Source organism: Myotis myotis, unplaced genomic scaffold, assembly GCF_014108235.1.
Source record: "Myotis myotis isolate mMyoMyo1 unplaced genomic scaffold, mMyoMyo1.p scaffold_m19_p_17, whole genome shotgun sequence".
NCBI lineage: Eukaryota > Metazoa > Chordata > Mammalia > Chiroptera > Vespertilionidae > Myotis > Myotis myotis.
The window spans coordinates 30,900,664-30,920,323 of NW_023416321.1; the positions used below are offsets into that span (position 1 = coordinate 30,900,664).

General features: G+C 36.9%; 1 protein-coding gene and 1 pseudogene across 17 annotated transcripts in view; one reads left to right on the plus strand and one right to left on the minus strand.

Annotated features, from left to right (window-relative positions):
- Positions 1-19,660, minus strand: part of NF1 (neurofibromin 1) — a 240,759-nt gene that overhangs the window by 153,151 nt on the left and 67,948 nt on the right. For 16 of the 17 annotated variants that reach the window (XR_004972868.1, XM_036340624.1, XM_036340622.1 and 13 more), the window contains 7 exons: positions 17,075-17,142; positions 16,751-16,826; positions 15,915-16,072; positions 14,718-14,891; positions 13,938-14,060; positions 12,936-13,010; positions 6,758-6,889 (listed from right to left, as the gene is read on the minus strand). Coding sequence is in view for 16 of the 17 variants with exons in the window: in XM_036340624.1 (XP_036196517.1) it covers positions 6,758-6,889; positions 12,936-13,010; positions 13,938-14,060; positions 14,718-14,891; positions 15,915-16,072; positions 16,751-16,826; positions 17,075-17,142 (806 nt within the window). In the remaining variant the exon portion in view is untranslated. The remainder of the gene's footprint in view (positions 1-6,757; positions 6,890-12,935; positions 13,011-13,937; positions 14,061-14,717; positions 14,892-15,914; positions 16,073-16,750; positions 16,827-17,074; positions 17,143-19,660) is intronic. The other variant, XM_036340626.1, reaches the window with a different exon arrangement.
- LOC118671339 lies at positions 17,343-18,032 on the plus strand (annotated as a pseudogene).

The following is a 19,660-nucleotide window of genomic DNA, read 5'->3' on the forward strand; positions in this document are numbered from 1 at the left end:
GATCCAATACTACCTTTCTCTCTATTCTTATCAAACATTTCCCCTTTTCCTTTAGAAGGATACAAAAATATATATACTTTGACATGTATGCCTTTATATGAACACATATACAAATAGATGGACATCCAGCATCTATGCACCTGTAATAAAAATGTCCAAGTAGCCCTAGCTGGTTGCTCAGTGGTTAGAGCGTCGGCCTGCGGACTGAAGGGCCTTGGGTTCAATTTCAGTCAAGGGCATGTACCTTGGTTGCAGGCTTGATCCTTGGCCTGGTCAGGGCATGGGGGGAGGCAACCAATTGATATGTCTCTCTCACACCAATGTTTTTCTATCTGTGCCTCCCCGACTCCTTTCCACTCTCTCTAAAAATCAGTGGGGGAAAAATATCCTCAGGTGAAGATTAACAACAACAAAAAATGTCCAAGTAAAAAGGCTGCCTTTCAAAGGTAAAAAATGGAGATACGTATCTATAACACGCAGTAACTATCCTCAATGTTTAAGTCTGAGTGATACCTCTGTTATTATGCCCAAGAATACTGAAGGTTTTTGGTCATCAGAGGGAAAAAAACTACACATTAATGCTTAAAAATGTCACTACACAAAAGAAATAGCGAAATTCACAAATACTGTTTGTTTTCTGTATTTATACTAGTAATCCAACTGCAAATGCCTTACCAAATGTATTTAAGGTAACACCTTAGATCAAGGTGAAACTTTCACTGAACAAATTTATTTACTAAGATGTAACAAAGTATAACTGCTCTTCCCTGGTGCAGCCATTACACAGGTACACAGATCAGAGAACAATTAACAGACATAAGAATTATCTCTTAATAAGTAATTCTTTCCAAAAGTAAATAATAGTTTAATTATGTTATCTCTTAATCTCAGATATCAGCATATAAATTTTGTTGCAGCATGACTGCCCTAATCTATAATAAAAAGTATAATATGCTAATTAGACCAGACATCCTTCTGCACGACTTTCCAGATGAAGGTGGAACTGCAAGAGAAGCCCGGGTCCCAGGTGCCTGCCGGCAGCCAGAGTGAAGCCTAGGTCCTGAGTGCCAGGGGGAAGCTGGTGCCAGCATCTGGGGAAGGAAGACCTACTCTTGCACGAATTTCGTGCAGTCAGCCTCTAGTATGAGCTATAAGACTTGAAAAATTCAAAGAAATATTTCAATTTAAACATCTTTAATTAATGACCATTAGTGGGTTATATAACAAGGACCATAAGTGAGTTGCTAAAGAAGAAATATATTCCTTAACTAGAAATGTAAGAAACAAAATCCATTCGTTAATTTTTTTTCATTGATCTTCCACACCACAGATTAATTAGTAGGGAATCCAAGTTGGTATATATGCTTTAGCCAAAGAAGAGATGCAGCCGAAACCGGTTTGGCTCAGTGGATAGAGCGTTGGCCTGCGGACTGAGAGGTCCCCGGTTCGGTTCCGGTCAAGGGCATGTACCTGGGTTGCGGGCATATCCCCAGTGGGAGATGTGCAGGAGGCAGCTGATCGATGATTCTCTCTCATCGATGTTTCTAACTCTCTATCTCTCTCCCTTCCTCTCTATAAAAAATCAATAAAATATATATATAAAAAAAAAAAGAGAGATGCAATCATGCGCAGGAAAAAAATTCATGAATCAGAGTATTCAGGTGTCTATTAAGAATCCAAACCATTTGTTAACATCCTTAAGACCATGACAAAATTACAGGTATGTAAAAAGCATTTGCTGAGCCAGCATCTTCTTCAAGAAGCAAAACGTGTAGAAAATATACATATTTGTGAAAATTCATACATCTATTATTAACAGGCTATCTTAGTTTTAAAATAGTAAATGGTTGCCCGGCCAGCATGGCTCAGTGGTTGAGCATTGACCTATAAACCAGGAGGTCACAGTAGATTCCCGGTCAGGGCACATGCCTGGGTTGCAGGCTCAATTCCCAGTATGAGGCGTGCAAGAGGCATCTGATCAATGATTCTCTTTCATCCTTTATGTCTCTCTCTCTCTCTCTTTCTCTCTCTCTCTCCTCCCCTCCCTCTCTCCCTTCATCTCTGAAATCAATACAAATTTTTCAAATCTTAACAAATACTAGAGTACACAATGGAGAAGCTATGGCTCAATATTCATATGAAAAAGGCTAAACCATTTAAATGAATGAAAGATCTATCTAAGGATAATAATGCAAATTTAAACTGTTTAGTAGAAACATGGTATGAGATACAGCAGGTTAACAGATTTCATCAATTATTACTCCACATCTGGAACAATAAAATCAGATCTTAACATGTAATTTTAATTGGGGGGGGGGGGGATTAGGTTGAATTATTTCCAGAAGAGAAAAAAAAACAGATGGAGAAACATTTTGAAAACAGCTCAAGTAAGAAATTCATTCACTCATCTAACAAATATGCACTAAATGCCTACTATGTGCCAGATACTGTCTAGGGGCCAAATACAACTCTCGTTTTCATCAAGCTAACACACTATGAGGAAAAACAGTGGAAGAACCAGATAGACACTGGGCTAAATGTTGACTAGTCACTAATCATGTCACTATTTATCATTCATTTAATAATATTTGTGTCTCTGTTTACATAGCTATAAAACCATATTTTAAAAAAACCCCACACACTTTTAAAGAAAGCTGAAATAATAAAATCCCTTCCAATGGTAAAATGATATAAAAAAAGGAACCTTTAGGAGTACAAGAGTCCGTCTATAAAGCTTCAAAAACAGAGAAAGTGGATCAGTGGTGCTTGGGAGTCATAGGGACATAAGTCTACCTTGGTTAAAGAAAAATTTTCACATAGTTAGCTCTTTCCAAGAAGAAATGTATTTATTGCCAATATAGCGGGCAGCGGTAAAGGCTAGACACAAATATTATTTTACCGTTTTACAGACTAAACTCCTTGATTGCTATTTCTGCAGCAAGCTAAAGGCTCAGGATTATCAAAGCCACAATTCATCTGAGGCAATATAAATGAGGACAACCCACTGAACATACCATGTGATACAGTGGTTTTCAACTGGAGCCATTTATCCCCCAGAGAATATCTGGAAATGTCTGGAGACACTTTTGGTTTTCGTGACTGGTGGGGCAAGGAAGGGGTGGGGTGCTATTAGCATCCTTATCGCATAGGACAGTCCCTACAACAAAGAGTTACCCATTCCAAACATCAATAGTGCTAAGGTTAAGAAATCCAGATGTAATATATTCTCTCTAAACCATTTATTATATATACTAGAGGCCCTGTGCACAAAATTCATGCACTTGGGGCAAGGGACAGGGGTCCCTCAGCCTGGATTGTGAGAGGGTGCAGGCCAGGCCAAGGGACCCCACCAGTGCACAATCAGGACTGGGGAGGGACGCAGGAGGTTGGCCAGCCTGGGAGGGACCGCAGGAGGGCTCCAGGATGTGTCCGGCCTGTCTCACTCAGGGGGACCCCAGCAGCAAGCTAACCTATCAGTTGGAGCGTCTGCCCCCTGGTGGTCAGTGCATATCATATCATTAGCATATTACACTTTGATGGTTGAACGGATGACCAGAAACTGGACACTTAGCATATTAGGCTTTTATTATATAGGATTTGTCTGTGTTTCCAGACTTTGTGACACCTGTAGTGAGCTCTTCATTATAAGTTTTCAAGCAAAAAGCTACAAGATTGGCATCATGGGAAGGTAAGTGCTTTGTCTGTTTAATTCATCATGCTTCCCTGGAATTAACACTGTGCCTGGAAGTTGGTGGGAGCTCAATACTCCCCTATCTGTTGTCTGACTGTTCTTATCATGTTTAACACATTGTTTGCGGGTAGTTTTTATCGCGCGCTAACAGGTGGCGCGGGCCATTTTTGCTAATTTTTTGCGCAAATGGCAACGTTCAGTAAAATTACGATAACTTTAGTTTACGTATTTATACGTTACCCGCATTCTACCGCTAGTCTATAAAAAACGTATTAATATGTGTCCCGCACTCTACTACACTGGTAGATCGTATAAATACGTAAAACGTGTAAACACGTTTCCCGCATACAATGTGTTAAGAGAGGTAAGATACACCTTAAGGATCATCCAAATTCTAAAATTGCTTCATATCAAATTTGCTAGTTATTTTCCCTGGTAAAAATATCAACCAGAAAACTGTCCTTTAGCCATTATGTAAAATATATCTACATACAAAATTTTATCCTATATAATAAAAGGGTAATATGCAAATTGACCCTAACAGCAGAAGGACTGGGAATGACTGGTCACTATGCACACACTGACCACCAGGGGGCAGACGCTCAATGCAGGAGCTGCCCCCTGGTAGTCAGTGCACTCCCACAGGGGGAGCTCTGCTCAGCGACAAGCCAGGCTGATGGCTGCCAGTACAGCGGTTGTGGAGGGAGCCTCTCCCGCCTCCTCAGCAGCGCTAAGGATGTCTGGCTGCAGCTTAGGCCTGCTCCCCGCTGGCAAGTGGACATCCCCTGAGGGCTGCCGGGCTGCCAGAGGGATGTCTGACTGCCAGCTTAGGCCCGATCCCCTGTAGAGCAGGCCTAAGCCAGCAGGTGGACATCCCCCGAGGGGTCCCAGGCTGCGAGAGGACACAGGCTGGGCTGAGGGATTCCCCCCCCCCCCCGAGTGCACAAATTTTTGTGCACTGGGCCTCTAGTACATATATAAATATGTGACTATAAGCAGCTTAAAAATAATTCTTAATTTTGAAAATCAAATGAATACTGATAATTTCAGAGAATAATTAAAATATAAAAACTAAATTCTTATCACAGATGTCCTTGGACCAAAATAATCTAGTATGGATTTAAGAAACAATTATCAATAGTATAATATGCAGCTCCTAGAATCAGCTGATAACTAGAGTTAAAAAGTAAAAATAACTTCTAAATGTAGGAAACATTTTCAGACTACCAATAAAATTCTGTCTTTGTTCAAAAGAGTAATTTAGTTTCACTTTCTTTCAATCCTCATACAAAAAAAATTAAATTACAGAAAGGAGATAAACAGGAATTGAAGTTAAACTAGAAGTGAGTATTAACTTTCCACCAATTTCTATTATTGGAGGCCAAAATAGGCAGAAAACTGTAAACAAAAAGTCAAATAAAGTTATAACTTCCCAGAAGATATCTGAAATAAGTCAGTAAACAATTTTTAAACAATTAACTGCAAATCATTTTCTAAAAAATTTTTAAATAATGTCTATCTAGTTAAATAACATTTAAGTAGCAATTATTGATGTTTACCTTATACTTGGATTGAAATTAAAAAATTAAGTGCTTGGCACTACAAAAAGTTAACTAAAAATAACTTTGCATTTTATATAATAAAACAATCCCTGGCTGGGTTGCTCAGGTGGTTGGAGCATCATCATGTATACCAAAAAATTGTGGGTTTGATTCCTGGTCAGAGCATATATATGGGTACATGTTAGATCCCCAGTCAGGGAGCTTACTAGAGGCAAGCAATCAATATTTCTCCATTGATGTTTCTCTTTCTCTCCCTCCCTCGCTCCCTCCTTCCATTTCTCTCTCTCTCTCTCTAAAAAATCAATAGAAACATCTCCTCAGGTGAGAATTTTAAAAAATCACTGTCATGCTCTTGGTTATAATTTTGTATGCTAAATAATCCCAAAACATATGGCATAGCAAATTTCTCTATTCGAACCTCTAAGATAAACAATCCTCTGCAACAATTACTGACAACTGGATAAGAGTGAACTACAACTACATAAAACCAAAATATTTTATGGACTAAGGGAACTTGGAAAAAGAGAAGCATGCCAGGGAAGAAGCTGTTTCAATTATCTTCTAAGTGTGAAGTGGATAATTTCCAAGATAAAACCAATAGGTAAAAGCATGCTACATTTTCTATCTGAAATGACATGATGTGACTATGATGGTAACTAAGCACAGAAAAGTCAAAAAAACCAAGGACTTTTCTGAGGTAGTTACAATGGGTCATACTTACAGCCACAGAAGCCCACTGCCATGCAAAACAGTGACTGGTTGGCATCTGATCATGTGAGCGACAGCAGCCAGTAAGAACAGAAAATAAGAAGCAGAAGACAAAGCACCACCAATCAATGTCAAGAGTTGACATGTATAATATTCTTGCTATATATAAATAGCAATATATGACTTCTACAATCCTGTAACTAATTGTCTGTTTAAATGGGGTCCCCCAGGAGATTTAAAATTCCATATCAAGAGTACTAATTTGTTTTTATTAAGTTTAAACACAAACTTCAATATCAAAGTGCCTATCATTTTTTAAAAGCTCAAAGCATGTTTGCTGAATTATTTTTAATTAAATTTTTAAATTTTCTTTCGTATTTCCTATGTGTAATATTCAGCACCCAATGGTAAACTGTGCATTAGCAGGAACATTCACTCTAACCCAGAAGTCAGCATCACCTAGTCATCCCCCAAAAGATGGGGAAACTAATAAAAATATTTTGATTCATAAGGAAAAATTAAAGAAAAAGGAAACTAAAAAAGTGACATTAAGATTTTTAACGCATTTTGTGAGAAAAATTCTCTAAAAAAGTAAGTTCAACTCACTGAAATAGTGGAAAACCAACATCATAAACTAGTATTGCAACAATACTGCAGTATACAACATATTACAATACTTATACAAAAGGAGGGACATATTTGATTTTCTAAAATAATCTAAACAGTAGGAATGGGATAAAGACATTGAAAACGCACTAGGAAGAAGGTGGGATTCAAAATTCATGATTAATCTTACCGGTGCCATTCGTATTGCTGGGTGTGCTCCACAGCCTTGCACTGCTTTATGAAGTGTTTCACCAAACATATTTCGAAGTTCAACTGAGTGACAATATACGGCATCAATCTTTGGCCACCAATCCAATGCAGACTGGACAAAAATAGAGACCATAAGAAAGGGAAAGTACAAGTTTGCACTGAGTTATATGCTCTGGTTATTACTGTAGTTTATGTTTTATCCTTTTGTGATAAACTTTCTAAGACCATGCAAACACACACCTCAATTTCCAATATCTTCAAATAGACTTTCAACAGTAAAGAATTTAAATAAAAAATAATAATAAATAATAAAATGGGAAAAAAATTTCAAATAGTATCTTTAATTTGAACCATACACCTTTAAAAAAATATAATAATAAACATGAGACAGATTGTCTGCTTTATGAGCATGAGGATATAGATTGTCTCTTCTCACTGATAAGTTAGTGAATTTGAAAAACAGAAAGTCTTTAGAGAGCTAATTCTGTACCAAATCTTCTTTTATAAGTTTAATGCTTTACATATTTTAGTAACATATGCATATAAAGTCTATATTCTCCTGGGTAAGAATATGATTATTAAAGCTTTAAAAGAGATTAGTGGTTCAACACAATGTTGAAGGAATATGTGGAAAACAATCACTTATATGCCTACAAACAACAATGATAATTACAACATGGAATTAGTAAATGAGATAAAGCTATTAGTAAACCCATAAGCTTAAACTGATATGCAATGATGACACAATACATGAAAAGACTAATGATCACCACAAAGACAAATTTATTATAGCTAAATATTTTTAAAAAGCAATTATTTTATGTAAATATGTTTATATTTTGGTTTAATGAGTTTAGCTTTGATTCCCATTTTTAATGCCTATTTTATTTGAAAGTGTATCTTGGAAGTTTTATGTTAAAATTAATTAATACTATATTATGAAAAACGACAATTATGAAAATCAGTAAAACTATACAGTTTGGTCCAGTCAGTGTGGCTCTGTGGTTGAGCATGGACCCATGAACCAAGATGTCACCGGCACATGCCTGGGTCATAGGCACGATCCCCCAATAGGGGGTGTGCAAGAGGCAGCCAAATGAGGATGTTTCATTGATGTTTCTATTTCTCTATCCTTCTCCCTCTCTCTAAAAATCAATAAAAAACATTTTTTTAAAAAAACTATAAAGTTTGTCTATCAGTTAACACAAAAATGACTGGATGAATTTTCACTACATATGGAGAATATGCAAGGAATGGGATGACTTAAAATATAAACTTCCACCTTTGCCATTGCGGCTCAGCTGGTTGGAGCAGTGTCCTGTATACTAAAAGGTTGCAGGTTTGATTCCTGGTGAGGGCACATACCCAGGTTACAGGTTCTGTCCCTGGTCCAGGTGCCAATGGAAGGCAATGTTTCTCTCTCTCTCTCTTTCTCTTTCTCTCTCCCTCCCTCCTTCCCTCCCATTCTCTAAAATATGTGTATATGTGTGTGGGCACTTCCAATTTATAATATTCCTGCTACAGAAAACACCTGAAAGAACAACTGAAATTTGTTGGTAATGGGAATTTAATAGCTTCACATCCTATTCACAGGTTCCTTCTTATTCCAAACTAAGCTAAATTCTCAACATTTAATTTTTTCATCCATAATTCTCAGAATATTTTCAGTAGCATCAAGTTTTATTACTTTAATCCAAAACTTTGAACTACGAACTCTATTTACTAGATAGTAAATTGTACAACCAATTTACAATACGTAATTTGAATATGAACTACAGTGAGGAAGGGAGGGACTCAAAAGCTGTGAGGGGAAAAATACTTTTGGGGGTATAATATGGTTGTTTCTGCTTTTCCTTCAACTCTTAGTTTATTTAAGCTAATTCCTAACAAATGATCAACTTTTATTTTGGTTATATAATGAATCCTTTAAATTTTGCTCAATTTGGTTATTTGACTTGTCCAAACAATCAGTACAGCATGATTTCCACACATTTACTAATGCTACGGCTTATATCCATCAGCTTAAAATTGAAAAGGCTGAATAATCACAAAATGTATTGAGATAAGGGTCTTCCTCACTCTAGTGACCCCACAATATCTTGTCAGAAACTGATTAAAGAGATACGCATCCGAAGTGTACAATTCAACAAAACATCATCTGCATACGCATCATGCACCCACTGCCCAATGTCAAGTCTCTTTCCATCCCATCTATCCCCCTTTGCCCTCTTCTACCTCCCCGTCACCTCTGCCCCTTTCCCTCTGGCTCCCACCATATTACTGTCTGTGTCTATGTGATATATATATGTATATATGTATACATACATATATTTTAATCCTTTCACCTTCTTTCACCCAGCTCCCAAATCCCCTCCCCTGACAGCTGTCAGTTTAGTCTGTCCCATACATCCATGCTTCTGTTCTAGTTTGTTAAATTACTTTGTTGATTAGATTCCCCACATATAAGTGAGTTCATATGGCATTTGTCTTTGGCTTATTTCATTTAACATAATATTCTCCAAGTCCATCTAGGCTGTCGCAAAAGGTAAGATTTCCTTATTTTATATGGCCAAGTAGTATTCCATTGTGTAAATGCACCACAGCTTTTTTATCCACTCATCTACTGATGGGCACTTGGGCTGTTTCCAAATCTTGGCTATTGTAAATAACACTGCAGTGAACCTAGGGGTGCACATATTCTTTTGAATTAGTGTAATTTAGGTACCTGCTGAAATTGTATCATACTACCAGGTGCACGCTATAAAACAACTTGATTTTAACTTAAGATTTGGTGATTTTAATAACTGATACTTTCCATAACTATAAATTCATTTATCTTACAGTAAAAGTTAAAGATACACTTTCAAATAAAATAAGCACTAAAAACTAGGCACCATGTAGTTGGTAAAAATTTTTGTGTTTTGAGCAGTTACTAAATGTGTCATTTCTGAATCTAGTCAATCAAAGTAGACAATTTTTTTTTTCCTTGAAAACACTAAGTTTATTGCCAAACAAATAGCATTACTTTTACAATCTGATCAAACTATGTGCAATTCTCCAGGAGAGAATTTAAATAAATTTTCAAGTACCTTGGAAATAATTTCTTCAACCTCTCAAAAGAAAGAAACCATCTCATTCTCAATATGTGAACTAACCATAGAAAACTATACTAAGTTGCCAAATGGAAAAAAAACCCAGAATACTAAGTACTACACCAGCTATAGCATTTTCCACTGATGACTAAGACATTTGGTTCATATATATGTATATTATGCCTTTAATCTCCCAATTATAACAACATATATAAATTAGCCTAATGGAAGCCTATAAAGAGTAAGATCTTTTTTAAAATATTTTTATTGATTTCAGAGAGGAAGGGAGTGAGAGAGAGATAGAAACATCAATGATGAGAGAGAATCATTGATCGGCTGCCTTCTGCATGCCCCCGACTAGGGACCGAGCCCGAAACCCAGGCACGTGACCCCGACCGGAATCAAACCCAGGACCCTTTGGTCGACACGCTGACGCTCTATCCACTGAACCAAACCAGCCAGGGCAAGAGTAAGATCTTAACATAGATCTTGTAACTACAATTCATCTCTTATGACATGCCATAATAAAAAAGGTGACAGTACTATGAGTGCTACTGATGAAAGCTTACATTATAATAAAATTCAAATAGTGAATAGACTTTCAGATTTCTTAAGAAGAAACAGTGGATATTTTAGATCTAAACACAGTACTTATGAACTGAGCATGAATATGTTTCACAAAAGCAAAAACAAAACTGTAAATACCAACACAACTTCTGAATAAACTCTCAAAAACACATCAGCAAAACTTTTATCTTATTTGAGAAAGTGGTAATTTATTTATTTACTTTTTTAGTCTATGAATTGGCTAAAGCACCATGGAAGAAGAAAACTTATGAGGTGTATTGAACCAAGAATCATTTAAAAGGAAATCTTACACTATGAATAAATTTAAGATTAGGAGTCCAAATGTCTAAGAAAATTTTCATGTAATTTCAAGATAAAATATTTTCATAATTAACTGCCTTTGATAAGATTATATAATAATCAATTCCATAAATTTACCTATTTACTTTATAAACAGTCCTTTTCGGTCAGAAAGTACTTCACATTCAGTATCTATTAGCCTCAAACCAAAGGGAGGAAAAAGCCCAACAACAAACAATTTATCAAATAGTCTATAATTATAAAGTATCATTATCAAAGGTATAACTTTAAAAGATACTTTACACACTCAAATTTATATTTCTTTTCAAGCTATTCATCTAAAGCTTACTGATGCTTAGTATTTTAAAACTTAGTCAATATAGACTTTTCTTTATAAAAATAGATTTCACATTGATGTGACGTCTGATACAGACACACTCCACCTTCACACATGCAGTACTCGTCAGAGTAGAGGAGGATGCACGACCACTTCACCGTATACACTGAGGCATGCATGAAGTACCACTCCAGGCATGCTTTAAACCCACAAAGAGCAGCTCAGCCACTTACAGCAGTGCCAAGTCCATGCTTGAAAGTGCTCTATATAGTCAATTGTAGACAAAAATATTTTACAATTAAAGTAACTAGCCACAAAGTATCAAAAAAGTTTACTTGTGTTTACTAAATACAAGTTTTAAGCATTTATGTAAAACCATACACTCTAATAAATGGAATGTTTTTAATATTATGAGCCAAAGGGGGTAAATGTAATAATATTTTATTTCTGAATTACACATAAACTTGAGGGGGGAGATCATCTTTTTTTTTTTTTTTTAATGGCCTTGAAAGTAAACCTTGAGGATATAATGTACTGTCTCATTACACTGGTAAAAGAAAAAAATGTTAAGTTTTTAATACAAACATACCTTATCTACAATCAGATTCATGAAACTTTTCCTTTGGAACAAATTGTATTTAATGTTACTTCTACCTATCAGTGTAATTTAATTCACTGATAGGCAACTGAGGGTCAACTGAGGGAGGTGTTATTGTCTCAGGCAATTTTAGTTATTCATAATGTCTGGGTGTGGGGAAAGGGAAGTGTCACAAATATGGCAGGATGCTAAACATCCTCCAAACACAAGCAGTCCTACACAACAAAAAATTATTCTGCCCAAAACACTGCTAGCACCCCATTGAGAAAAATTAAATGTGTCACTAAATAGCTTTATTAGTAGTTATTTTTTCCCTTCAAAAATGGATAAAAGAAAATGTGGGCAGACTTTTCTGTAATTCAACACATCTAAGGCAAATAAAGATGGGAAGGTATTTTAACTCACCAGAGACACACTCTTAAAATGGAATCTGATGATAAAGAGGACAAATATAGCTAAATCATCAATTATTAAAGTCCCTTTTAGGGCAGAAAATGGGAAAAAGTTAACCAATTTATATAAGTGTGAACACATATAAATAGATAAAAGTGGAGCTATGATAAATAACACTTGAGAACTCTCAAAAGGTGATTGTTCATAATTAGAAGAACAGAATGTTTTAAATCAATGGTTCAAATTTGATAAGGTTTCATTATCTTTCTATTGAATGTACTCATATCAGAGTTGAAGGTTTTACAAGTATCTTTTAATGAATTTGCTTATTTTGTCTAATATGGCTTTGTAACATGTGAATACCTCTATTTAAGTACGTTAATATTTCATTTGTTTAAGGAAGACTAAAAAGTACAATTAAATATGATGTCACCATTTTTAAAACATGTCATATTGGGCTACAGCATAAATAACTACTACTTTTAATTTAAATGGTAAGGTGACAAGTCAGAACATATCAAAAGCTGAGGAAAAGCTAAGAATATTAAGAGTATGCAACAAGTTTTAGAAAGAAAATCTTAAGTTATATTTTCAGTGGCACTTTCTCAAGGATATTGGATCCAAATTAAATATTTTAGGTTTAATCTTTCCAAAGGATCCTATTAACTCCACCTTCCTCAATAAGGGCCCTCAGGTCAGACTGATTATGAAAAATATAATTGTATATAAGTTTACTAGATATTATTAATAACCACCTATGATAAATCTTCCTATATCATATATCTAAATTCAGAACCTTCTGTAAATAAAGAATATCTTTCTTAAAAAGAAATAAAAATTTAAGTAATTTAGCAATACCTTTTGGACTTACATTGGTGATGATTCGATGGAGGGAATTTACCAGCACATAGTGAAATGTAGAAGGGGAATTCTGAGCCAGGCAGATCTACAGATGGCAGAAAAAAATAGCAGATTATTTCTGTAAAAAATATTCAGTAACACAAATGAGAACAAAAGAAAAAACAAAACTAACAAAAAATTTTTAAAAATAGAATAAATGTTTAAGGTCTTTAAACTAATATTGATATACTAGAGGCCCAGTGCATGAAATTTGTGCACTGGGGGGGGGGGGGGGGGTGTGGCCCCTCAGCCCATCCTGCACCTCTCCAATCTGGGACCCTTTGGGGGATGTTCGACTGCCGGTTTAGGCCCGATCCCATAGGGACTCACAATCTGGGACTGCTGGCTCCCAACCGCTCGCGTGCCTGCCTGCCTGATTGACCATAATTGCTTCTGCCTGCCAGCCTGATCACCCCCTAACCACTCCCATGCCAGCCTGATCAAAGCCTAACTGCTCCCCTGCTTGCCCGATCGCCCCCAATTGCCCTCCCCTGCCGGCCCGTTGGCCCCAACTGCCCTCTCCTACCAGCCCAGTCACACCTAACTACCCTCCCCTGCTGACCTGGTCGTCCCTAATTGCCCTCCCCTGCAGACCTGGCCCCCCCCAACTTCCCTCCTCTGCAGACCTGGTCGACCCCAACTGCCCTCTCCTGCTGGTCTGGTCACCCCTAACTACCCTCCCCTGCTGGCCTGATCGCCCACAACTGCCCTCCCCTGCCAGCCATCTGTGGCTGTGGGCGCCGCCATCTTTGAGGGTGGGGCAGTCAATTACCATATTCCCTCCTTATTGGCTGTGGGTGCTGCCATACTTGTGACCGAATGAGGGTCAATTAGCATATTCCCTCTTTATTAGATAGGATAATAGTGAGCAATACCAGTATTGGTGTAACCTATTCATCTTTCTAGTCTTTTCACATTTATAAAGGATCAATAGCATCGGTGAATAAAACTGGATAAAAACCAATGCTCTCACCTTAAAGTGTTGGTTGTTGTGAGGGCTTATACGAAAGCAAGAAACAAGGCAGTCAATCATTAGATCCACATCCGCAGGCTGGCTGCCTCTTGAGAATGGTTTGCTTGGATTAAAGAGCAGGTTCTATGAAAATCCCAATAGAAAACAAAAGCCTTTAAACAATCATGCAGTCTTTCTCTTTCTAGCATTTAATAATATCAATACATCATCCACATTGATGGCAGTAGCATTCAGTTGCCAGAAGAAGCACAAAGCACTAATATTATGGTTCATCAGTCTGATAAAATTCTTACTATACCATATATAATCCCTTTCAGGTCCTAATATATTATTTTAAAACCAAGTCAGAATATTTATGCTAATTTAAGAAAACTCATTAATTATGTGTTTTCTTCATATTCTACACCACTGTATTTAGCCTGAGGAACAAGTAACAACAAAAGCAGATCCTATGAACTCATTATCAAAGAAGACTCAGAACTTTAGTGTTAGCAGTGATCTTTGACAATTTAGTTTAACCCTTTGAGTGCCAACCAATATCCTAGGAACTATGCTAAAATTGCCAAGGCATTTTTGCTGATTTTCCTTAGGTGCCATCTGTCAATAAAGAGTGAACTATTAGCATCTAATAGTGACACTGCAGGAGGAGCACTTTTGGCGAAAGACAGGAGGAGCGCGATTGCACTCCCCAGCACTCTAGGGGTTAATACTTATACTTGAAGTTTACTTCCCATTTAATTTTTTTTTAAGTTTACAGTAAAGAAATAATAAGGACGTTACCTTAAGATCGACCACCATAGACTGAACTAGTAGGAAAATGACGGAGTTATCTTCCCAATTGATGTAGGTACTTGCTTTACACAATTTGACACAGGCAATTGCAGCACTTTCAGTCAGCTGCCTGCTTCCTCCATGGCCAGCAAGTGCTTTACGTAGACTATCCAGAAACAACTTCTACAGAATTCAAATACAGCAAAAAGATAATATATGAAGTTTCTCATTATTCAGATTTATCTAATAAAGTAGCAAAATATCAGCCTCTAAAAACTGTACTCTAAAAATACACAATTGATATCCATGGGTTTTAATTTCTCAATGAAAGGAGTTGTCTTTTAAATATTTCTCGAAGCCAAAGAATAGAATCTGTTCTTCACATTCTTTGTTGAATTATTAAAGAAACATAAGAAACAGTCCTTCCCAAACAAGGGAATTCACTGTTCAACCTTAATTCAGCTGATATTCTTTTTTACATTATTCTTAATTCCTAAATATTAATTTGTTTTGGTTATGGTCTATGTCAAACTGTTCATTTTTACCTAAAACTCCAGGCTATATTTAACCTTCAGTCTTCTAACTAAGGATATATCCTAAGGCTGACTTATTGCTCTAAATTCTGTTCCTCGCAACAAGTTATCCCTTCTTGTGATCTCGAGCTCTCTTTGCACTAACAAAATTCTCCCTTTGGATTTTCTCCTAAATAAAATTTACAAGTATTCTCAAATATAACATGTCAAAAGCTAGTAACTAAACAACAGAATATACATCCTTCTCAAGTACACATGAACAATGTCCAGGATAGACCACATGTTAGGCAACAAAACAAGCCTTAATAAATTTTAAAAGACTGAAGTCATATAAAATATCTTTTCTGATCACAATGAAATGAAACTAGAAATCTCAATAGCAGCCCAGCTGGCTGAGCACTGACTTATGCACCAGTCAGGGCACATGCCCAGGCTGCAGGCTTAATCCCTGGTGGTGGCGTGCAGGAGACAGTTGATCGATGTTTCTCACATCAATGTTTCTCTCTCCCTCCCTCCCTAAAAATAAATAAAAACATATTTTTTTTTAAAAAAAGAAAAAAATGGTCCCCTGAACTATCATCTTTACAGAATGCTAAGCCTGAAATAATACACCCCTTGAGTAAAATAAACTGCTTCACATCTGGACATATGGAAATAATTTTGCCCTCCTCACCTTATTCATGTTGTTTTCATCAACCACATCCCTGGATATATCCTGGATTATTTCTGGACACAAGATAAGAAGAATGATTTGTAGTGGCCAAACTGCTGCTTTACGTTTGGTGCTTTCAGCAAAACCATCCACCAAGTCAAAAAGCTTTTCTGCACACTCTATGTAAAAAAAATGTAAATAGTAAATGATTTTATTAGATGAGAAGAAAGTCTCTGACATTATCCAAAAATCCAAAGGCCACATATTTAGAATATAAACTTGGAAGTTCACTTAAACAATTAGACAATTCATTCAGGTAAGCAGACAAGCAATGTTCTAATGTCCATGTAGTATTAGAAGAGCTATCTTGATCCATCCTAGAAAAATCCACATTTTAGAATGGCCAAACTTGTGTTTAATATCAATGTGCAGGGCCTCATGTGAAGTCTGATATACCCAAGGAAGAAGGTCTGGACAGCTTCAGGAATCTGTATTCTCTGCCTTGCAGTTGGGCCTGCAGAATTCTAGGTAAGGATACTAATACTTTATACACATCTCCCTAAATACAAAATAAAGCCTCAGAGCACAATAAAGTGCTTCTCTACAATGAAGAGCCATCAAATATCCCTTCCACAACTCTAATGAAAGATCAGAGCTTCATTTCAAATGTATTTATCCATTTGCTCAAGGAAAAGAAAGGGTTGAGGATAATTTAGAAATATAAGAAAAATATTTCCTATTTGACACCTATTGACAAGATGTAAAAGCACCTTAATAACAAAAAATAACTTGGAAATTGATAGGTTCCTACTTCATAAGTAAGAGTTTAAAAGACAAAAAACCAATCTTATCCTTACCAGCCATATCTGTCTGTGGAATCTGGTATAGCTTTGTAAATTCATCTGGATAATTTTCTACCCAGTTCCAAAATGCCTACAAATAATAAAACATGTTTTTACATGAAAGCAAGGATATTTTCTTAACATAGTAAATAAAATGTCACACAGCTTCAATTATATCACAAACTACTAATATCTTTCATAAGACTATTGCAATGCACTTCCCTAAAAATTAATGTAAAATGATTACTCCAGCCATGACTTTTTAATTCAAAATTGTAAAGAGAGCAACATTTATAGCTAAGTTAACAAAACTGTAATGCCAAAGAAGTTATGACTTACTTTTTCCAGGCTATTTATAACAGCTAACTGTGCAACCTTCTTTAGGGCTTTAAATTTAAATGCTGTTTCTGGGGGGAAAAAAGTTTTAAAAATTAACTCTAGAAAACAAATACAGTTCAGAGTTACTAGTAAAAAACAAAACTTTGTTCCACTATTATTTCTAAGCAATGTAAAAACAAAGACAATTAATAAAAACCAAAAATGCACTGGCTATGTCCACTAAAAACAAAACTCAACACAAAGTATACATGGCCAGAGGTGGGGCAGCCAGGGTGAAGAACCTAGCTCATTGCAAACAAGTGAGTTTGACTCAACAGAGGAAGAGCCTATTGAAGATGAACAGACTCCAATTCAGATATCATGGCCACCCCTGTCACAAGTGAATTGTTCTCAGTTTCTTGGTTTATGTGCTCTTCCAAGTTATAAATTTAAAAATACTAGAAGAAATATCCAAAAAGATACTGAAGAACTAAAGAGCTATGGTATGCATGACATATTGTTTTCTGCATCAGAAGGGAACTATCAAAATATAGAGTCCCAAACCTCTTGGACCTCTACCAGTAGTATGGAATAATCACTCAGCATCATCCAATCCCAGTTGGAAGGACTCCTGACATGGCCAGCTGCTGTGAAATAATGGAGGACCTTAAAATCTGCCTTAAAAATAACAAACAAAAACAAAAAACACCTTAATACACTGTTAGGGAGGAGTTGGGAGATCCTGTCTTGTAGCCATCTTCTTGTCTCCTACTATACCTGTCTGACAGTATTACCACAGCAAGCCATAGAGAGCCTGAGAGACCTATGAGGATCTGGAGCAATACAGACCATAAAGCAATATAATTATCTTCACAAATTCCAGGACAAACTAGCTATACATCTATCATCAATAGATTCACTATCAAGGTCTGTATCTAAGGGGGGGGAAAAAAGCAAGAATACTGAACAGGATGTATAAATGACCATGTCTGAAATTTAAAAGTTCTCTAACATAATTTGTATTGATGTTAAACTGCTGATGTTATCAACTTGAGTGTAAATGTATATATGCAGATATTCCTAAAGCTTTTATTAATAAAAAAGTAAATATGCCTTGAACTTCAAAGATAGTTGTGTTTTTTCCCCTTTGTTTTGTTTTTAAACGTACTTTTAAAAAAAATATGATACACATGGTCATTGTAGAAAATTTTTAAAATACACAAAATTCTAAGGGAAATTTTAAACATCATCCATGATGCTACCATTTGGAGATAATCACAGTTAACAGTTTGATGAATTTTCTTCCATCCATTTTTCTATGCACATATAAGACAAATAAATATATTTACCATAACTGAGATCATGTAGGCTAGATATAATCTACTCTTTTCATTTCACATAGTATTCTAAATTTTTCCATGTCATTAAAAATTCTTCATACATGTATTTGACGGCTCTATATACAATAGTAACTATTACTTGACAATTACAACATGCCAGGTACTTTCAATATAATATAAATTTAAAAATACTAGATACTGTAAATAAAGAATATCTTTCTTAAAAAGAAATAAAATTTAAGTAATTTAGCAATACCTTTTAATTCTTTCAAAATCTTAATGCTTTCAGACATTACAGATGAGGAAACTGTCTCTGAGGTTACAGATCTAATAAATGATTACACTGGACTTCAAAGCCATAGTCTTTTCAATATGCTTTGATATCTTTCATAATATTTAAGTCAATATATTAAGTCATTGGTCATTTAAACATTTTCCAATTGTTATATATTAAGATATGCCCAATATCTCACTATTATAAACTAAAAGTTCATGCACTGGAGGGGGGGTCCCTCAGCCCGGCCTGCCCCCTCTCACAGTCTGAGAGCCCTCAGGGGTGGGAGGTCACCCGGCAATCAGGAGAAGGCGACACCCCCATCACACCTCTGCTGCTGCCACTGCCGGCAGTGCAAGCCTTGGCCGGCCCTGGTTACCTGAGCCTTGGGCCAGCCCTGGGCAGCTAAGGGGACTGGGGGACTCCAAAGGTAGGCGCCCCAGTGGGACTGAGGGGATTGGGCGCTGCCATCTTTGAGGGTGTGGCAGTCAATTAGCATATTTCCTCCTTATTGGCTGTGGGCACCACCATCTTTGCGACAGCGTGAGGGTCAATTAGAATATTCCCTCTTTATTAGATATGATAAACTAACATTTTTATATCCAAACTAGAGGCCCAGTGCATGAAAATTCATATACTGGAGGGAGGGGGTCCCTCGGCCCAGCTTGCCCCCTCTCAGTCTGAGAGCCCTCAGGGGTGGGAGGCTACCCATAGATCAGGGGAAGGCAACGCCCCCATCACACCTCTGCTGCTGCCACTGCCGGCAGCACAAGCCTCAGCTGGCCCTGGTTACCTGAGCCTCAGGCGGCCCTGGGCGGCTGGGCAGCTGCCATCCCAGGCTTGCCTGCGCCTCAGGCCAGGCCTGAGTGGCTGAGGGGACTGGGGGACTCCAGAGGCAGGCACACAGGGTTGAGGGGACTGGGCACCGCCATCTTGTGGCTGTGGGCGCCGCCACCTTTGAGGGAGGGGCAGTCAATTAGCATATTCCCTACT